The sequence below is a fragment of the Pseudorca crassidens genome, chromosome 5, assembly GCF_039906515.1.
Source record: "Pseudorca crassidens isolate mPseCra1 chromosome 5, mPseCra1.hap1, whole genome shotgun sequence".
In the NCBI taxonomy this organism is placed as follows: Eukaryota; Metazoa; Chordata; class Mammalia; order Artiodactyla; family Delphinidae; genus Pseudorca; species Pseudorca crassidens.
Genome location: NC_090300.1, coordinates 121,655,880 through 121,672,725, shown reverse-complemented (window position 1 = coordinate 121,672,725; position 16,846 = coordinate 121,655,880). Strand labels below are relative to the sequence as shown.

The following is a 16,846-nucleotide window of genomic DNA, read 5'->3' as shown; positions in this document are numbered from 1 at the left end:
GTTTGCAGAGGTGAACTGGAGTAAGTCAGATCACAGGGCTTGAACTCATCCACAGGAAGGAGGTACAAACTAATTACTGGAGATGGGAACAAGAAGCATGCGTAAATCACGCCGCTTAGCAAATTTTCTACACTTTCCTACATTGCACCTAGAAGTTCACAGAACACTTTATAACCTAGTTCTGGTCCTGTCAATCCTGCCTGAAGGGGAGTGTACAGTACAATATTGTTCAAATTCCCAACTGCAAATAATTTACATATTAATCTCAAGAATAGTTGGGGTATCCTGTATTTTCTACTGCCAGAGAGCTAAGGTTTATCTCAATCTTGCTGGGTTAACAGCACTTTATTTTTTATTTATTCAGATAAATTAATCACATACCTCTATGGATGTATAAATCTAAAAGTATGCTTTTTTATTCTTCACTATTTACATTTAGCCTTAGAAATGCTAGAAATTCTGAATTTAAAGTCTTTTCCCACCTTTTTATTGAATCCAGAGCTACAATCTTAAGCATTATGTAATCCCCCCAAAAAAATAAGAAGTGAAGAAATGAGATACTTTGTTCGCCCTCAATAAATGTTTGTTTCCATCCTTCCTCACCTAAGAGTTCATACCCTTACCTTCCACTCCAGCCCTTCAACCAATCTAACATCTGCATGATGTCCATGCCCCTAATAGAATCTCCCATCCCTATTAACTGGCAGATATAAGACATGCATCAGAAGTAGAAACTCTAAACACAATTTTCCCCAAATATACTGTTACACAGCCCTATAAGCTAAGTTCACACAAAATTAAATACATATCTTGGCCAAATAAGAACCTAATATCATGAAACATGGTTTCTATGGCAATATGCATTTAGAGTTCCAAAAACTCAACTTGCAAAATCTTTTGGAACTGTGTTTTTAAATTAGAATGCCTACATTATGGAATATGTGGGTAAACAAAACTTCTGTGAATCAAATCATATCCTTGAACTGCAACGTTTTCAGTTTAAATAAAGTATATATTTAACTTGTTTTTGATGCTAATGATCTGGCTGATTCCTAATATACCTCTCTAAGATATATAAAATCTTTGTGTCCAATTAAATCTTTATGTGTCTCTTGGTTTCTGTAAATTTTCATAATTAACTTTCAGTCCAAAAATAAAATCCCTTACACTAATAAGTATGCTTTACGTAGAACTTTCAGACTAGAATACTACATAATTCCTAGCAGCTATACGTGTCACAAACAATTCCTTAAAGCAAATACAGTATTTGGTCACACTAATTACATTCATAATACATCCTACTGACTATTACGAACTCCATTCTTCTAGATATAATGTTAGGTTTAATAAAGCTTTCTTGCCCGGACCCATAAAAGAGCCATTTGCAGAAGCCTTCAGCCTCCAGCACCTCAGCAAACTTGTCTTCCATCCAGTGGGCTTCAATCACAACCTCTCCAGTAAGAACTGAATCTCATACTTGGGGCTTAGTAAGACCTCTCCCAAATGTATTCCTTCCTTTATTCTTTAGAGTTCTCTCTGCACTTTAGTAGCCAATCATCTATTACTAGTTCAAATTACTGTGTAGTTTCTGTGTCCTAACTGGACTCTTACTCATACAACTTCCTTAAAAGCAATTTTTGTATTCTAATACTACGTTAATGATGCAATTCTGTACTTTTAAGAGAGTAAGTCTCAAAAACAATAGGAAGAGGAAAATTAACCATATATGGCAAGTGCTATCCAAGAACCACCGCTTACTGAGCACTTATTAAAAGTGTGTAAGGCACCAGAGATTTCATTATGTGGGCATGATCAATTAAATCACTGGCCATTGGTGACTGAGCTCAATCTCTAGTCCCTCTCCCCTCCTTGAACTGGAGAGTGGGCTGAAGGTTCTAACTCGCTAATCATAGTGGTTGGTTTTTCTGAGGCACAGCTCCCATTCTGAAACTATCTAGTCCCCCAACCAGGAGTTATCTCATTAGCATACAAAGACAGTAAATTTCTGTGGCAGAAACCGGGAGAAAAGACTAAACATTTACTTTTTATTTTACCACGCGTAGCCTCGTACAGCTACTTGCAGATAACAGAAGGCACCAAATTATTTGGTTTCTTTGTCCTTGCTCATGGACTTGTCTTCGTTTAGAATGCTACCTTCAATCTCCCCATACATCTTCAACATTACCTCCTCTATGAGGCCTTTCCTGTTCTTAGAGCCTCTCCTTGGTCCTACCAATATATCCTGTATATACTTCACTTAACTTCTAATATAATGTATGCATTTCTGGCTCCCACCCACCAAACTATAAGTTTTTTTATAGTGTATTATTTATTTCTCTATCTGCTTAAGACAAAGAATAAATGAATGGATGGACATGATAATGAGAGTCGACTGGGTATCTAAGCAGAAATGTACAACAGGAATTGAAAACCTGAAACAAGAGTTTATGTGAGGGTGAAAATTTTATTTTGAAAATACAAACTTGGTAGTAATGAACATATATGACTGAGAAACTACATAATCTCTCAAAGCTTGCAAAGAAGAAAGCAGAAAATCAAAGACTAAACCTTCAAAAACTCCTACAGTTAAGTAGACACATAGTATATGGTATTAACAGCCAAATTTTACCATGCTGTATTGCCCAAATGTAAATAGTTTAAATATATGTACTGAAAGTACACAGCAAAAGCTGACAAGCTTACAAAAATCTTGCCCATAGCTAGGCCTACTTGCTACTGTCTTCTTACCCATCAATTCTCAACTTCTCTGTGTTTGTAGTACTTGTTCAAATATTAAATATTTTTGGCAGCATACTTGAAAAGGTTTAAAACTTTCACCACAACAAAATTCAACAACTCCTAAAGGAAGTGGTAATAATTACAACACAATTATTATTCCAGTACAACAATACGGTTGCATGGTACCTGCAAAAGGAGTTATCACACTGCACAGTAGTATCTCACCCTCTTGATTATCCAGGCACTAAGACATGCTCACAGGCAAAATATTGACAAGTTCCAATACATAATATTTATATGGCACTAACTTAAAAGTAAGCTATAATTGTTACCTCTTATTCACAGCAAGTGTATTCCACTCTACACTAAATCACAAAACCTGTTCAGTTCAACATTCTGCTTAAGAGATACTAGAATAATTACAATACATTTACTAAGCTATAGCAAAAAAAAAAGTTTTAAACTATGATCATTCTTGGTGGCACATCTCTGAAGATTTGACAACAAAAAGGCTGAGAACACTACTCTTAAGACAAAGGCTATCAAATAAGTACCAGGGTCACAGATGGAATGTGGATGACAGCAGCAATAAAATCTATTCCGAATGTTTAATAAAGATATTTTACAAGAATATCCTGATATACATACATTACTTTCCTTGGCTGAAGCTGCAACTGCCAAGTTAGCTTCTGTAAAACACTACCATCTGTCAAATTAAGCTAACCTTGTTATTCTGTTTTTTTAATTTTGGTTACAACTGAGTTAACAGTTAGTTTTTGGTTTCAGTGCATAAAAGCTACACAATAGAACATAATAAATGTATATCTATTTTATATTTATGCAAGCTTCAGTAAAAATATAATAAAAATACTTTAGTTCAAGAAAGAGTTCCAGAAACCTCCTTTCCTGTCTTCCTTTAAAACAGTCTTAACTCAAGGATAAAAAAATACTGCCATCAAGTGGAGTATTAATGGGAAGGAGAAACTTTTCAATAAAGCTGCTGGTTCTCCAGATGAGAAAAATCAACTCGGACACCTACTTAGACATGCAAAATTCAAATCCAATTGGAATAAGACTTAAATACCAAAAGTAAAACAAGAAAAAGATTACACGGCAATAAAAGAGAGTATCTTTATGAAACAGGTATGAAAGATCAAAATAAAGGAAACTAATTACATATAAGACTAAATCAAAATGGACTCCTATTCATGAAAGAACAACATAAAGGGAGTAAAAAGACATACTGATAAACGGAAAAAGATATTTGCAGAATATGTAAGTTGGGGGAAAAAAAGTAGTATATAAACTATAAAGAACTCCTTCAAAGCAAAAAAGGTAAAACAATCACTCCCCCAAGAAAAAAAAACAGAAACAAATGTGAATTTCGCAGGGAAAAAAAGCCTCAATGGTCCATAAACATATAAAAAGATAACCAATTAGGTTATCAACACCAGAATGGTTAAGTTTGTGTAACCATAAGTATAAATAACCACCACATATGCTCATATGCTTCCTTCTCTATCCCACCAAAGCATCACATGCTCAGATACCCTGGGTGCCCTCCCTCTGATGCCACAAGCAAAAATGGAAATATCATCAGTTCTATTAGTTCTGCAGCTTATTACCAACTTGAAGTCCCGGCGCCACTGTGGAAGCCCGGAAGTCAGTTCTGAGAATATGTATGGTACAACTAGAACAGGCACAAAGAGTGCCCATGACCCCAGGAGGCCTGTGCAGAGAGCTCCTTCTTCCCTCCAAACGCTGGAAATTTTAGACCTGAGGCAGTGGACTGCTGCTAATTTCCTTTCAACCCACTTCCTTGGCCCTGTCCTGACCCAAAGCCTTTCTCTAAGGTCTCATGGGAAGACATTAGGGGCCCTCTTTCTGACACACCAAGACCAGCTCAGAGGCCTCAGTGGAGGATACAGCAAGCCCAACACCTCCAGCCCAAGCTTGCATGTATTCTGGCTCAAATTATGATGCATAAACTTTTGTATATGCAGGTGTATGGTTGGTTCTCACATTAGTGCAAGCACAGCATCAGATCCGGGCCACTAATGGTTCTTCATTCCTGGTCCCTCTCTCTATACTCCTCCCCCACATCTTTCCTCTTCACTAAGGACCTAGCTCTCAGCTCTGCAGCCAAACCTGTCCTCAAAGTTAGTGCCACTCACCCCAACAGAGCCACTTCCAGGCTGAACACCACCAACAAAAACCCAACAAATAATAAGTTTCTAGTTCAAAACAAGCTATTCTTCTGTCTCATTCTCACATGGACCAAAAACCGTAAGAAAAGTCTTTCTCTGCTCAATTGTTTACCTGTCCACAGTTCATCCCACCCCATCATTGGTCCCCCAAGTTCTTTCCAAACTTCCAAGCTAACTACAATGTGAAAGTACTTTTGTACCCTGTGGGGAAAAATACACATCATAAAGATTATTCTTGTGTGTGCTATTAATTATTAAAGTGATTAATGTTAGTCTGAGGCATGAAGAAGAAAAGGCTTTTCATTCCTCAGTAGTGAGCATTCTTTATGAGGTATTACTTTAAAAAATATAAAATGAAGGAAAAATTGTGCAATTTCATTTTGTTTTGTAAGCATATCAGTACATGCTCCTAAGTGTTTTACCTCTAGGAACATCTTTAACTTTTTTGCCATTTTCAGACTTGGAAAAATAAGTAGCTTTTGTTATTGCTGATCCTGTGAGAATGTAAAACTGAATAATAAATGAGAAACAATACTTAAAAGTCATCCAAAAATAGCCAATAAGCACATGAAAAGATGTCCAAAACCATTAGTCATTAGGGAAATACACATTGACACCACTACATACTCATTAAAATGGCTAAAATATAAAAATTGACAATACCAAGTGTAAACAAAGATATAGACCAACTGGAACTCTCATACATTGCTGATGGGAATGTACAATGGTATAACCATTTTGAATAAACATTTAGCCATATCTTACAACAATTCCACTCCTATGTATTTGTCCAAGAGAAATACTTTAGAAGTATATCAGGTAACAAAGTAACAAACTGTCCTTTAAAAACAGCAATAAAGAAGGATGTGAGGCAGTTAACAGAGATACCATAAAACATTACTAAAACTGGATGGAGAAATCATGGGGAAAATAAGGGAGGAGGATTAAAATGAAGTCATCGATAAGTTTTTCCACAGACAAAAGGCAGGCTGGGACTTCCTTGGTGGTGCAGTGGTTAAGAATCTGCCTGCCAATGCATGGGACACGGGTTCAAGCCCTGGTCCAGGAAGGTCCCACATGCCACACAGCAACTAAACCCGTGCACCACAACTACTGAGCCTGTGCTCTAGAGCCCACGAGCCACAACTATTGAGCTCACATGCTGCAACTACTGAAGCCCACACACATAGAGCCTGTGCTCCGCAACAGGAGAAGCCACTCCAATGAGAAGCCTGCGCACCACAACGAAGAGTAGCCCCACTCACCACAACTAGAGAAAGCCAGCGCAGCAACAAAGAGCCAATGCAGCCAATTAATTAATTAATTAATTAATTTTTTTACAAAGGCAGGCTAAGGACATGGCGGGGGGGTGGGGGGCAAGGACCATAGGGTCCTGCTCTGTTTCACTATGACAAGATCAGGGTGTAGCAAGAAAACTCTGGATAGCTGTTTATAAAGGTCTCCTAGGGTGACATTAGCTTAGAAATTATTACGTTTAAGGGTGTGATCTTATACTATCAGTGTCCCAGAATAGACTGGCATGTTTTAGTTCACAAGAGTAAAAAACAAGAAAGAAAATAAACCAAACCACTTGTTCATTTGTTGGGGGGTGAAGCCGAAAAAATAAATAAATTTAAAAAAAAATAAATAAAAGCAGCAATAAAACAAAAACATCCACTATCATCACTTCTAAACAACATTTATCATATGTCTTACCTAGTATAAGAAAAAATGAAATTATAGGCATAGAAATTGCAAATAAATAAAACTGTCATGATTTATTTATGATATCTTTTATGTAGACATTCCAAAATTATCTATGGAAGTATTAGAATAAAGTTTAGCAAGGTGGCTAAATATAAGATCACTATCCAAAAGCTAGCTGCATTCATACACACCAGTAACAAATAACAAACATTTTAAAGCACCACATATTATTGTTATCAGAAAGTATCAACTACATAGGACAAACAATGTGTAAGAATTCTACTGTTAAAATTATAAACTAAAAAAAAAAAAAAAAAATTAAAGAAGACCTAAATAAAAAGAAGTATACCCTGTTCATGGATAGAAAGACTCAATCATAAAGATGTTAATGATCCCAAATTGGTATATAGATTCAATAAAATTACTAAAAAACTCAAACAGGGTTTTTCAGAGAACTTGGTAAAATTATTCTAAACTTTCTAAGGAAGATAAAGTACCATAATACTTCGGAAGAAGAGGGGCAAACTTATTTTTTCAGTACTAGAGATTACTATGAAGCCAAAGCAACAAAGACAGGACGGTATTCACAAAACAAATGACGGAACAAAACAGCAGAGGGTGAAAAAAAGCATTTTCCATAAAGCTTTTATATATGACAGAGATGGTCTGTCAGTTCAGTGGGGGAGAGCATTAACTTTTCAATAAGGTAAGATTAACAACAAAAAATCATATACAAAATAAAAATTAAATTGGATCCCTACCTCACACCAGGTACAAAATATTAAGTACAGACAGAATAAGATCTAGATGTTACAAACATAACTTTAAAATTCTTACTACTATATAGATGAATTTCATTTATATATCAAGGTGAAAAAAGTTTCCAAAGTTAAAACAACTAAAATTAAAAACATATACCGGGCTTCCCTGGTGGCGCAGTGGTTGGGAGTCCGCCTGCCGATGCAGGGGACGCGGGTTCGTGCCCTGGTCCGGGAAGATCCCACATGCCGCGGAGCGGCTGGGCCCGTGAGCCATGGCCGCTGAGCCTGCGCATCCGGAGCCTGTGCTCCGCAACGGGAGAGGCCACAACAGTGAGAGGCCCGCGTACCGCAAAAACAAAAAAACAAAAACAAAAAAACAAAAACAAAAACAAACAAAAAAAACATATACCTTCAGGAATTCAGAGCGGCAATAAAAAGGAACTCAAGGGGAAAATGAAAACAGGATTCAAGCTGATTACAATCTCAAATGAAAATGGAGGGATGCGATGAGGGGACTATACGGTTAGATATAGGTTCCTTTCAAAGTTCTCACTTGTGTTTTAAGTAGTGCATTCAATGTGTGCTTATCATTAAAGATTAATATGCTATTTCATAAGTAAATAAAAACATTTGCATAGAGAGCTGATCATGATCCAACGTTTATGATTAATTCAATTCTGTGTACTTCAGAACCAACTAGTGTATACATTATTAAAACAAATCCACAAAAAAATATCTCACCACCTGTGGAGGGAGTAAATGCAGAATTGGCATTACAAAAATAATAATGTAGACAAAGTTAAAAGTTATCCTAGCACATAGAGCAAAAAGGGAAAGAAATTATAAAATGAAATTTGAAGCAAGGTAGAGAGATAAATGGTATCTAATATTCAAATAATGTAGTTTCAGAAGGAGAAAGAAAAAAGGAATAGAGTAGAAGTAATAATTCTTAAATATATATCTTTTTCCTGAGAAGAACACTAAAGTTTTCAGATCAAAAATCCTCGCCAGGATGGTTAAAAATACACACACACACACACACACACACACACACACACGTGTGTGAAATTTCTGCACTCTAAAACCAAAGAAGAAATCTTATAAGCTTATACAGAGGGTTAACAACTTATCTACCAAAAAAAATCAAACGGTATTAAACTACACAGAAAAACATAGTTAAAATTAAACACCTAAACACCTATTTTTAAAAACTTATTAGCTACTAACATGTAACACAATTAAGTAATATTTTTGATGAAAGGTATATTGTAAAAAATTTTAAATATCATCATTTAAATTAGAATTCCATATTATCCCAACAAAATCAAGAATGCTATAAGTAAAAATATGCTAAACAGTCTTATCTTATTGAAGACACAGGGAAGGAGAGAAAACTATTAATTATTTATAGAAAAAACATGCTTAAATATATTCGTTTAGAATTAAAAGAGCAGAAAAGGCTCTTTAAATAAATCAAAGTCAGAGGGCAATAAAAGGATTAAATTTGTTATCACTATATATGGAAATGATGAAATCTTACTAAAAGACCAGCAAAAACACAAGTTTGGATTAGATCCATTAGAAATACAAAGATAATTTGATGAAATTACATTAAAAGTAGAGATGTCAGTATCTCTCAGAATTTAAGACATAAAGAAAAAAACATGAAATATTCAAATGACACTATAAGTGTTCATTTAATATATAAATATAGAACTCTATAACTCTCAAAAAAATACATATCCTTTTCATATGATCATTAAAACCTCATGTACAGGGCTTCCCTGGTGGTGCAGTGGTTGAGAGTCCGCCTGCCGATGCAGGGAACACGGGTTTGTGCCCAGGTCCGGGAAGATCCCACATGCCGCGGAGCGGCTGGGCCCGTGAGCCATGGCCGCTGAGCCTGCGCGTCCGGAGCCTGTGCCCCACAACGGGAGAGGCCACAACAGTGAGAGGCCCGCGTACCGCAAAAAAAAACAAAACAAAAAACATGTGATAAAGAGTCAACATCTAAATCTGATTTCAAAGCATTTTAAAAACGTGTAACTGTAAGGACATTTCATATTACAATGAAACAATACATAACAGAAACTAGTATTAACCCTAGTAGTATTCTGTAATCTTAGCTAAAACAATGAAACAGTTTAGGAGTAAAGAGGTGTAAAGATTGGCAAAGAGGAGGTCAAATGATAATTATTTGCAAATGATATGGCCTGCATACAAAGAATATTGAAGAATATCAACAGAATAGTAGAACTAATGAAAATTCATTAAGGCAGCTGGATACAATGTTAGAATAACAAATCAAAATTAGGTGAGAAAAGAAAGGAGTAAAAAGGGAATAAGCAGCTGGATCCCTTTCTCTCTGCAAACCAAGTCTTATGCTAATACCAAGATAACCAACTATTTCATACTAAAGAATACCCATTTTATATAATGTTTAGAGTGATTTATATAATGTTAACTGTCCCTTGAAATGTTGTATTATATTTTTATAACTTTAGATAATACCTAAATTAGAAAATACCACATTATTTTAACTAAGAAATTTACCCTGAATTCAGCTTGTATTGTTTTGCAAGTTTTGTTTTAACTCTTAATTTGGTTAATCTGTGACATCCTTCCCACCTAACCCCCAGTATAACTAAGTGAAAGTTGACTGTTGATCCATAAGATTCCTTCTGCCTCCATCCTCTACTATTTCTTTTTTATCCTCCCTGTCTGGAATAAATGTATGCTTTGCTACACTAAACACTCAGATCTTAAAAAGTTGCTCATGTCTAATCATACTAACTTTAAGGCTTTAAAAGAAGATTCAGAGGCATTTAATGACTTGCCCAAGGTCATAGAAAGGTGATTTAGATCAACCCACATCCTAGTCTTTTCACTACACCACCTTTATTCTAACAGTTGTCCACAGTTTCGAGCTTTCATCGTTTCTCAATAATGTTAAATCGTGAGATTCAGTTAGGGAACTAAAATAACCCCTGCGCTTGCATTCCTTTTAGAAAACACTCACTCATTCATCAAATATTTACTGAAACCTACTAAGTGCAGGGAGCTGTTCTAAGCCCTAGGGTGAAATGAAATAGGCAAAATACCTTCCCTTATGAACCTTATGTTTTATTTAACTCAGGAGGATACATTTAATGAAAATAGTATCCAGCTCACTTAACTCTACAAATTAATTTGGTCCCTGAGAGGAAGGCTACTATATTGCTGCCCTAAAGAATCCTTATTTGGTAGTGTATATATGTCAATGCTACTCAGCAGCATAGCACAGGAAGATCAGCTTGGTGCTTTGCGACCACCTAGAGGGGTGGGATAGGGAGGGTGGGAGGGAGGCTCAAGAGAGGATATGGGGATATATGTATGCATACGGCTGATTCACTTTGTTCTACAACAGAAACTAACACAGCATTGTGAAGCAATTATACTCCAATAAAGATGTATTTTTTTAAAAAATCCTTATTTGGGACCTGAATCTATGAATCAAATTTCTGAGATGCAAGGATCCTACACTTCGGTAAATATCAAGCACAAAGGCCGAATACACATGTTCAAGAACAAAATTATGACAGATTTTAACTGTAGCTAATCTGCTGCCAACTCCACTTCACCTGTATCATCTTAAACCTCAAAAAAACTGCTCTCTGCAGTTACAATTAATCTCATAACTCCCTGCCATGGCTAAACTTGAGCAATCAAGCAAAGAACACATCAGAGGAAAAGACAGCCCTTGCCTTATGTTACCCTGTGACAAGCTACTCTGTAGGTGACAAAAGACATATGAGTGTTGTGCTTTTTTTTTTTTAATCATACATCCTTCTGGAAGAAAAAAAAATCTTGAAAAATAGAAAACTGTTCCAACTACCAAAATATGGCTCTTTATATAAAGCTAATATTATACATGAGCATACAACACACAATTTTTTAAAGGACAGCAGAAAACAGGCTAAGATTTTGGTTATGCAATATGCACTAGGCAATTCTCGTTTTACTAATAATTCATAAAGTTTCTAATTTAAAAGCAAAGAGTTTCACTTTTGTTTCTTCTAAAGTAGTTCATTTCCTAGTTACTAGCTTGAAGTCTACTTCCTAGTTACTAGCACGGTGGATTTAAATTGTCAATTCATTTTAAGTGGATGGTTTAAGGTATTTGAACCTATACGAATATTTTTAAATAGTTCTGAGTAACAAAGTAATAGTATATTGATATAGAAAGCAAACACATTACATGTTTCTTTTAAAAATAATACATAAACACCATGATGGAAGTATAAAAATAAATGCAATTGTATTGCTCTAAAAAAATGTCCACAGTATCAACGAGATGATCTGACAGACATACACTAAAAACAGCATCATAATGGTAATATTTTAGACTAACAACTACTCCCTTTGTTTAAAGAGGGGACTCAGTAAACTAGGAAACTGGACTTGGTGGCCAGGACCACTTTCAGTAATTTGATTCTTGATTCACAGTTTTATGCATAAACCTCTGAATTGGGCAGATCTGCATTACCTAATTTTATGCTAAAGAAGTACTTTAGTCCAAAATCAATTTAAAAAACTCACAAATTTCTTGCCAATGTTCAAATTTAAGAGATGTGAAAAATAGTTATATTTCCCACTTTGTAACACATAGCCTTTAATATTCAACTTTGGACAGAACTATAAACAGAAGCGACACCAAACCTATTAAATATTGCTTAGTATACATATGACCACAAGATTCTCCTCTAAGTGTTAAGACTTTGTCATACTCAACATCAAAAACTAAAGTTTAAGGTATTCCAAACAGAATGGAGGGGATTAGGAGATAAACTGTTCTAAACTCCCATTATTAAATCTAGAATTATTTCACTGTAAATAAACTGCAGTCTGCAATAGTCTTCTAAATTAACCAGTACGGCACACAAGAGTTCCAAAGACAAGTTTCCCAAAGCGCCTAAACTAACAATGCACTATCCTTGCTTTCCAAAATTCTTGAGCATCTTCAATTACCTCAAGTACTATAATAAAATTCTAAAAATAATCTCAAAGCAAAAACTTAGCAAGCTGCGTGTATACACATAGTCAGCAGGACAGCAGCCCTTATTCTAAAATCAAGCACAGGTAGGATATAACAATGCCAAAACTACAACAGGGTGGGGCATTCACTACTCTCCCAGAAAAATCAAATATACTTTTGGTAGCTGCTCTCTGTAAACGCTGGTTACCCCCATAATTCCAAGACAAGTAAAGCAATGTTTTCCTTTTGCCCAAAATGCTTTTCACACCAATGATCACCCCCCCCCCAAAAAATTAAGTCATAGCCAACTACTTTTCAGGATATGGTGCAAGCCGTGATAGTGCACTTGAGATTCTGAAAGCAAAATCTAGGAAAAAAGTAGCATCTCTCATTACTTAACGTAAAAGATCTGAAACTTCACGCAGATTTTTTTCTTAAGTGAGTGACCATTCGAATGTGTGACTAAGGCAAGAGTAAAGGGTGAACGATGGAACAAGGTCAAACTTAGGGGACAAAGGATTCCTGGAATAAACACGGCCAGAAAGGTTTCCTTAAGGGACAGTTTCTATATTCAAAAAAGAAAAAAAAGAAAAGAAAAAGAAACGGAAGGAAGGAAGGAAGGGAGGAAGGAAAGGAACGAAGGGAAGGAAGGGAGGGAAGGGAGGGAGGGAGGAAGAAAGGAAAAGGAACCAGCCAAATCCTCTACTTTTACACCGAGTCTACCTGGTTAATGTACCTGTCCCGCCAGGCCGACTATTCAATTCTGGTGGAGACCCTTTTGCAAAATAGCAGGCCTGGAATGTTTCTACCTTGGAAATAAAAACTGGGTTCAGAAGGGATGACAACTGGCTATTCCTTTTTTATAAAAGAGGAGGAAGATAAAGTTTAATTAAGAAGCCATATAGAGGAGTGTAGGAATGTGAGGTCGCGCTCAACCAAATACCCAGCACCGTGTTACAGGAAAACAATCGGCAAGAAGGAAATGGACTGAAACACGCTAACTACACCCCGCTTTCCACACGCAGCCCGGAACTGGGCGCGACGCCCCCAAAGCGGGTAGGGGCGGGGGCAGCAAGGGGGAAGCCCAGGGCAGCGGAGGCCCGGGCGGCAGCGGGGGAGGCCGGGGAGGTCCCGGCCGAGGCGGGTGAAGGCGGCATGTCAGAAGGAGGAGCGGGGCCGGGCCGCACCGGCTCGCGGCTTCGCCTCACCTTCTGCGCCGCGCTCTGCTGCAGCACGTTCTGCTCCACGGTCATGGCCCCCGCAGCGCCGGCGGCGACACCGGCGGCGGCGTCCGGCTCCTCGAGCCTCCGCCGGCCCTGACTGCCACGCTCCGCCGAGCTCCAGGGAGCGGCGCGGACGGCCGGGGAGGACAGCGCCCCCGCCAGCCAGGCGCGAAGGCGATGGCGGCCGGCGTGCGCGGGCACCGCGGGCTGGCGGCGAGGCGCAGACAGCAAGGGCCACGGCGGCGGCCCCACGACTCCGCGCGGCCCGCCTCAGCACGGCTCGTCGGCCGCGGCCCGGGCCATGAGCGGGGCGGCGGACACTCGGCGCGGGAGGGCGCGAGCAAGTCCGGACGCGTCACTCACGCGCTCCTTCGCTGGCGGCTCGCGGGCCACTGCGGGGAAGGGAGAAGGGACAGAGGGAGCGGCCGGAATGGCGCTGTCCTCCTCCTCCCGCCGCGACTCCTCCTCCCCTCCCCTCCCCTCCCCCAACAGTCGTCACCGCCCCCGCCCGGCGGCTCCTCCCGCGCCGAGCCCCGCCCTCCGGCCGCCCTAACCCTACATTATGACCCGCGGGGCGGTGGGGCGGGGCGGAGCCGCCCCGGAGCCCCACCCCCCGTACCCGCGCTCCCGGGGGTGGAGCGAGGGAGCGCCACGTGGGCCGGGCCTCGGAGCCGCCCCTGCGGCAGGTTGCGCGACGCCTGCCCTTGGCTCCGCGATGCTCCAAGCCGAGGCGGGAGGGCAGCGTTTCTCTCTGTGCCCAGAATTTGTTAGATCGCTGGCTTTCCGAACTCCTCCAAGACAAAACATTTCTCTCCAGGCCGCATAACGTCCCAAAACCGCTTTGGGTCCCGAATCCCAGCTCCTTTCTATGTCTCTGGCCTTTCTAGGAATTTCACAAGCAGTATACTCGCCCGAAGGGAAAAGTCAAGTGTGGTTTAAGCAAAAGGCTGTCAGAAGCCCTTATGCTGGAATGTACTTTATTCCTTAACTAATCATTACGTAAATGAATATTGATATTCTCTGTCTACTTCTTTCATTCAAACGTGTGCCAGTCACTGCTAGGCTCTGGAGAAATAAGGTATATTTTCCAAAGGTTTGATATAAATGAAATACGGTCTATACAACAGACAATATTACAAAAGTATCACTGCTTAGATGGTATACATCACCTAATATCCCAGTTGCCAAACAATTATCTGTTAACCACCCTGCTTGGAATACTTGACTATATGTGGCATTGTAAGGAAAACCTAATATTGAGAAAGCAATATGTAGCCTCAAAAATATCTTAAGTTTCAGGAGCTAATCTGGGGATAGGAAGCAGATAGGGACGTGAGGGTGATGGTGTGGCGGGAGAGGGGGAATAATCAGTGCGTATTGTCACAAATACAATGCACACATATGCAAATCTGGATACAGTTTTTAATCTGATGGCAAGAAAAGCAAGTTTGGTACGTGATCATTGAAATATCAGGTTTTATTTAATAATCATGGATTACAGTAACTCCTAAGGTTTTGTAATCAATCTGTGCACTTTACAAACTGTCTTTGCTCTGCACCCTTAGATGTCTTCAATCGCTTTTGAGGTCTTTCTCTTGAGTCTTCATGTTTATTTGCTCATTTGATTTTGACAGATTACAAATTTTATTTTACATCTTTAACAGAAGAATTTGAAAGGTTGTGAAGTGGTTGGAAACCCAGAATTTTAAGGAATAATGCAACAGTTTTGATAGAATGCACACATTTTTTATAACACTGAGACCCAAAGAGGGTGACTTGTCAACAAAAGCTTACTACAGCCCATTTTTCCTCATTTATAGATGAAAATTCTTTCCACATATCAACTCCAAGTTTGTCTGTGTTACAGATTTTTTTTTTAAATCTATCCAGTTCATGACATTTGAATTTAAGAAAGTTAAATTTAACATAAAAATCTAGTACTGTGGTTTTATAAGGATATTGCCAGATACTAGTTTAGTTTCTAGAATTTGGCAATAAATGTTCCTCTGAGTTAGATTTTATTTTTTAATTTTTAGTTTTTTAAACATCTTTATTGGAGTATAATTGCTTTACAATGGTGTGTTAGTTTCTGCTTTATAACAAAGTGAATCAGCCATACATATACATATAACCCCATATTTCTTCCCTCTCGCATCTCCCTCCCTCCCACCCTCCCTATCCCACCCCTGAGTTAGATTTTAGTTCCACAAAAAATTATCTTACCAGTGCTTACTATACTATTACCAAATAAAACTCTTTATAGGGTAGTTTGTACCCTAATCACTTTTGATGGTTTCCTATTTAATTTTCTTTAAATCTTAATTGTGGTTTTGTAGAACTTTAAGAAGTAAATTTCATGTTTCCTTATAGGTATTTTTTTTTTCCAGAAAGCATACAATCGGAATGAATAGAGGATAAAAATGTGAGAATTTGAGATAAATTTGCACATAAGACGCATTGCCAGATATCCTAAATCATTGTTAAAATGTGCCCCAGTATCAGTTTTGCTGTTCATGCGTCAGCCTTAATATGGATGGTTGCTGGAATTATATATCCCCATTATATTATTTAATAATTCCTAAATTATTGCATTGCTCTGGATTGTTGACACTTAGGTAAGCAAGTAAGGTGATAAATTTCATATAAAATTTAATGTTTAGTTTTTTAAATTTATTTTTATTGAAGTATAGTTGATTTACAATGTTGTGTTACTTTCTGCTGTACAGCAAAGTGACTCAGTTATGCACATATATACATTCTTTTTTAAACTCTTTTCTGTTATGGCTTATCCCAGGATATTGAATATAGTTCCCTGTGCTATACAGTAGGACCTTGTTGCTTAGTCATTCTATATGTAATCGTTTGCATCTACTAACCCCAAACTCCCAATCCATCCCTCCCCCAACCCTGCTCCCCCTTGGCAACCACAAGTCTGTTCTCTATGTCTGTCTGTTTCTGTTTCATAGATAGGTTCATTTGTGCCATATTTTAGATTCCACATATAAGTGATATCATATGGTGTTTGTCTTTCTCTTTCTGACTTACTTCACTTAGTATGATAATCTCTAGTTGCATCCATGTTGCTGCAAATGGCATTATTTCATTCTTTCTTATGCCTGAGTAGTACTCCATTGTATATACGTACCACATTTTCTTTATCCATTCATCTGTCGATGGATATTTAGGTTGTTTAAA

The 16,846-nt window shown here is 38.2% G+C and overlaps 1 protein-coding gene across 2 annotated transcripts in view; it reads right to left on the bottom strand.

The window, feature by feature from the left end:
* USP25 (ubiquitin specific peptidase 25) overlaps positions 1-14,093 on the bottom strand; it is a 138,968-nt gene extending 124,875 nt beyond the window's left edge. Inside the window, exon 1 of one of the 2 annotated variants that reach the window (XM_067739229.1) lies at positions 13,637-14,093. In XM_067739229.1, the coding sequence (XP_067595330.1) occupies positions 13,637-13,681 (45 nt within the window). In that variant the 5' untranslated portion in view covers positions 13,682-14,093. The remainder of the gene's footprint in view (positions 1-13,636) is intronic. The other variant, XM_067739230.1, reaches the window with a different exon arrangement.
* Between the last annotated feature and the right edge of the window lie 2,753 nt (positions 14,094-16,846).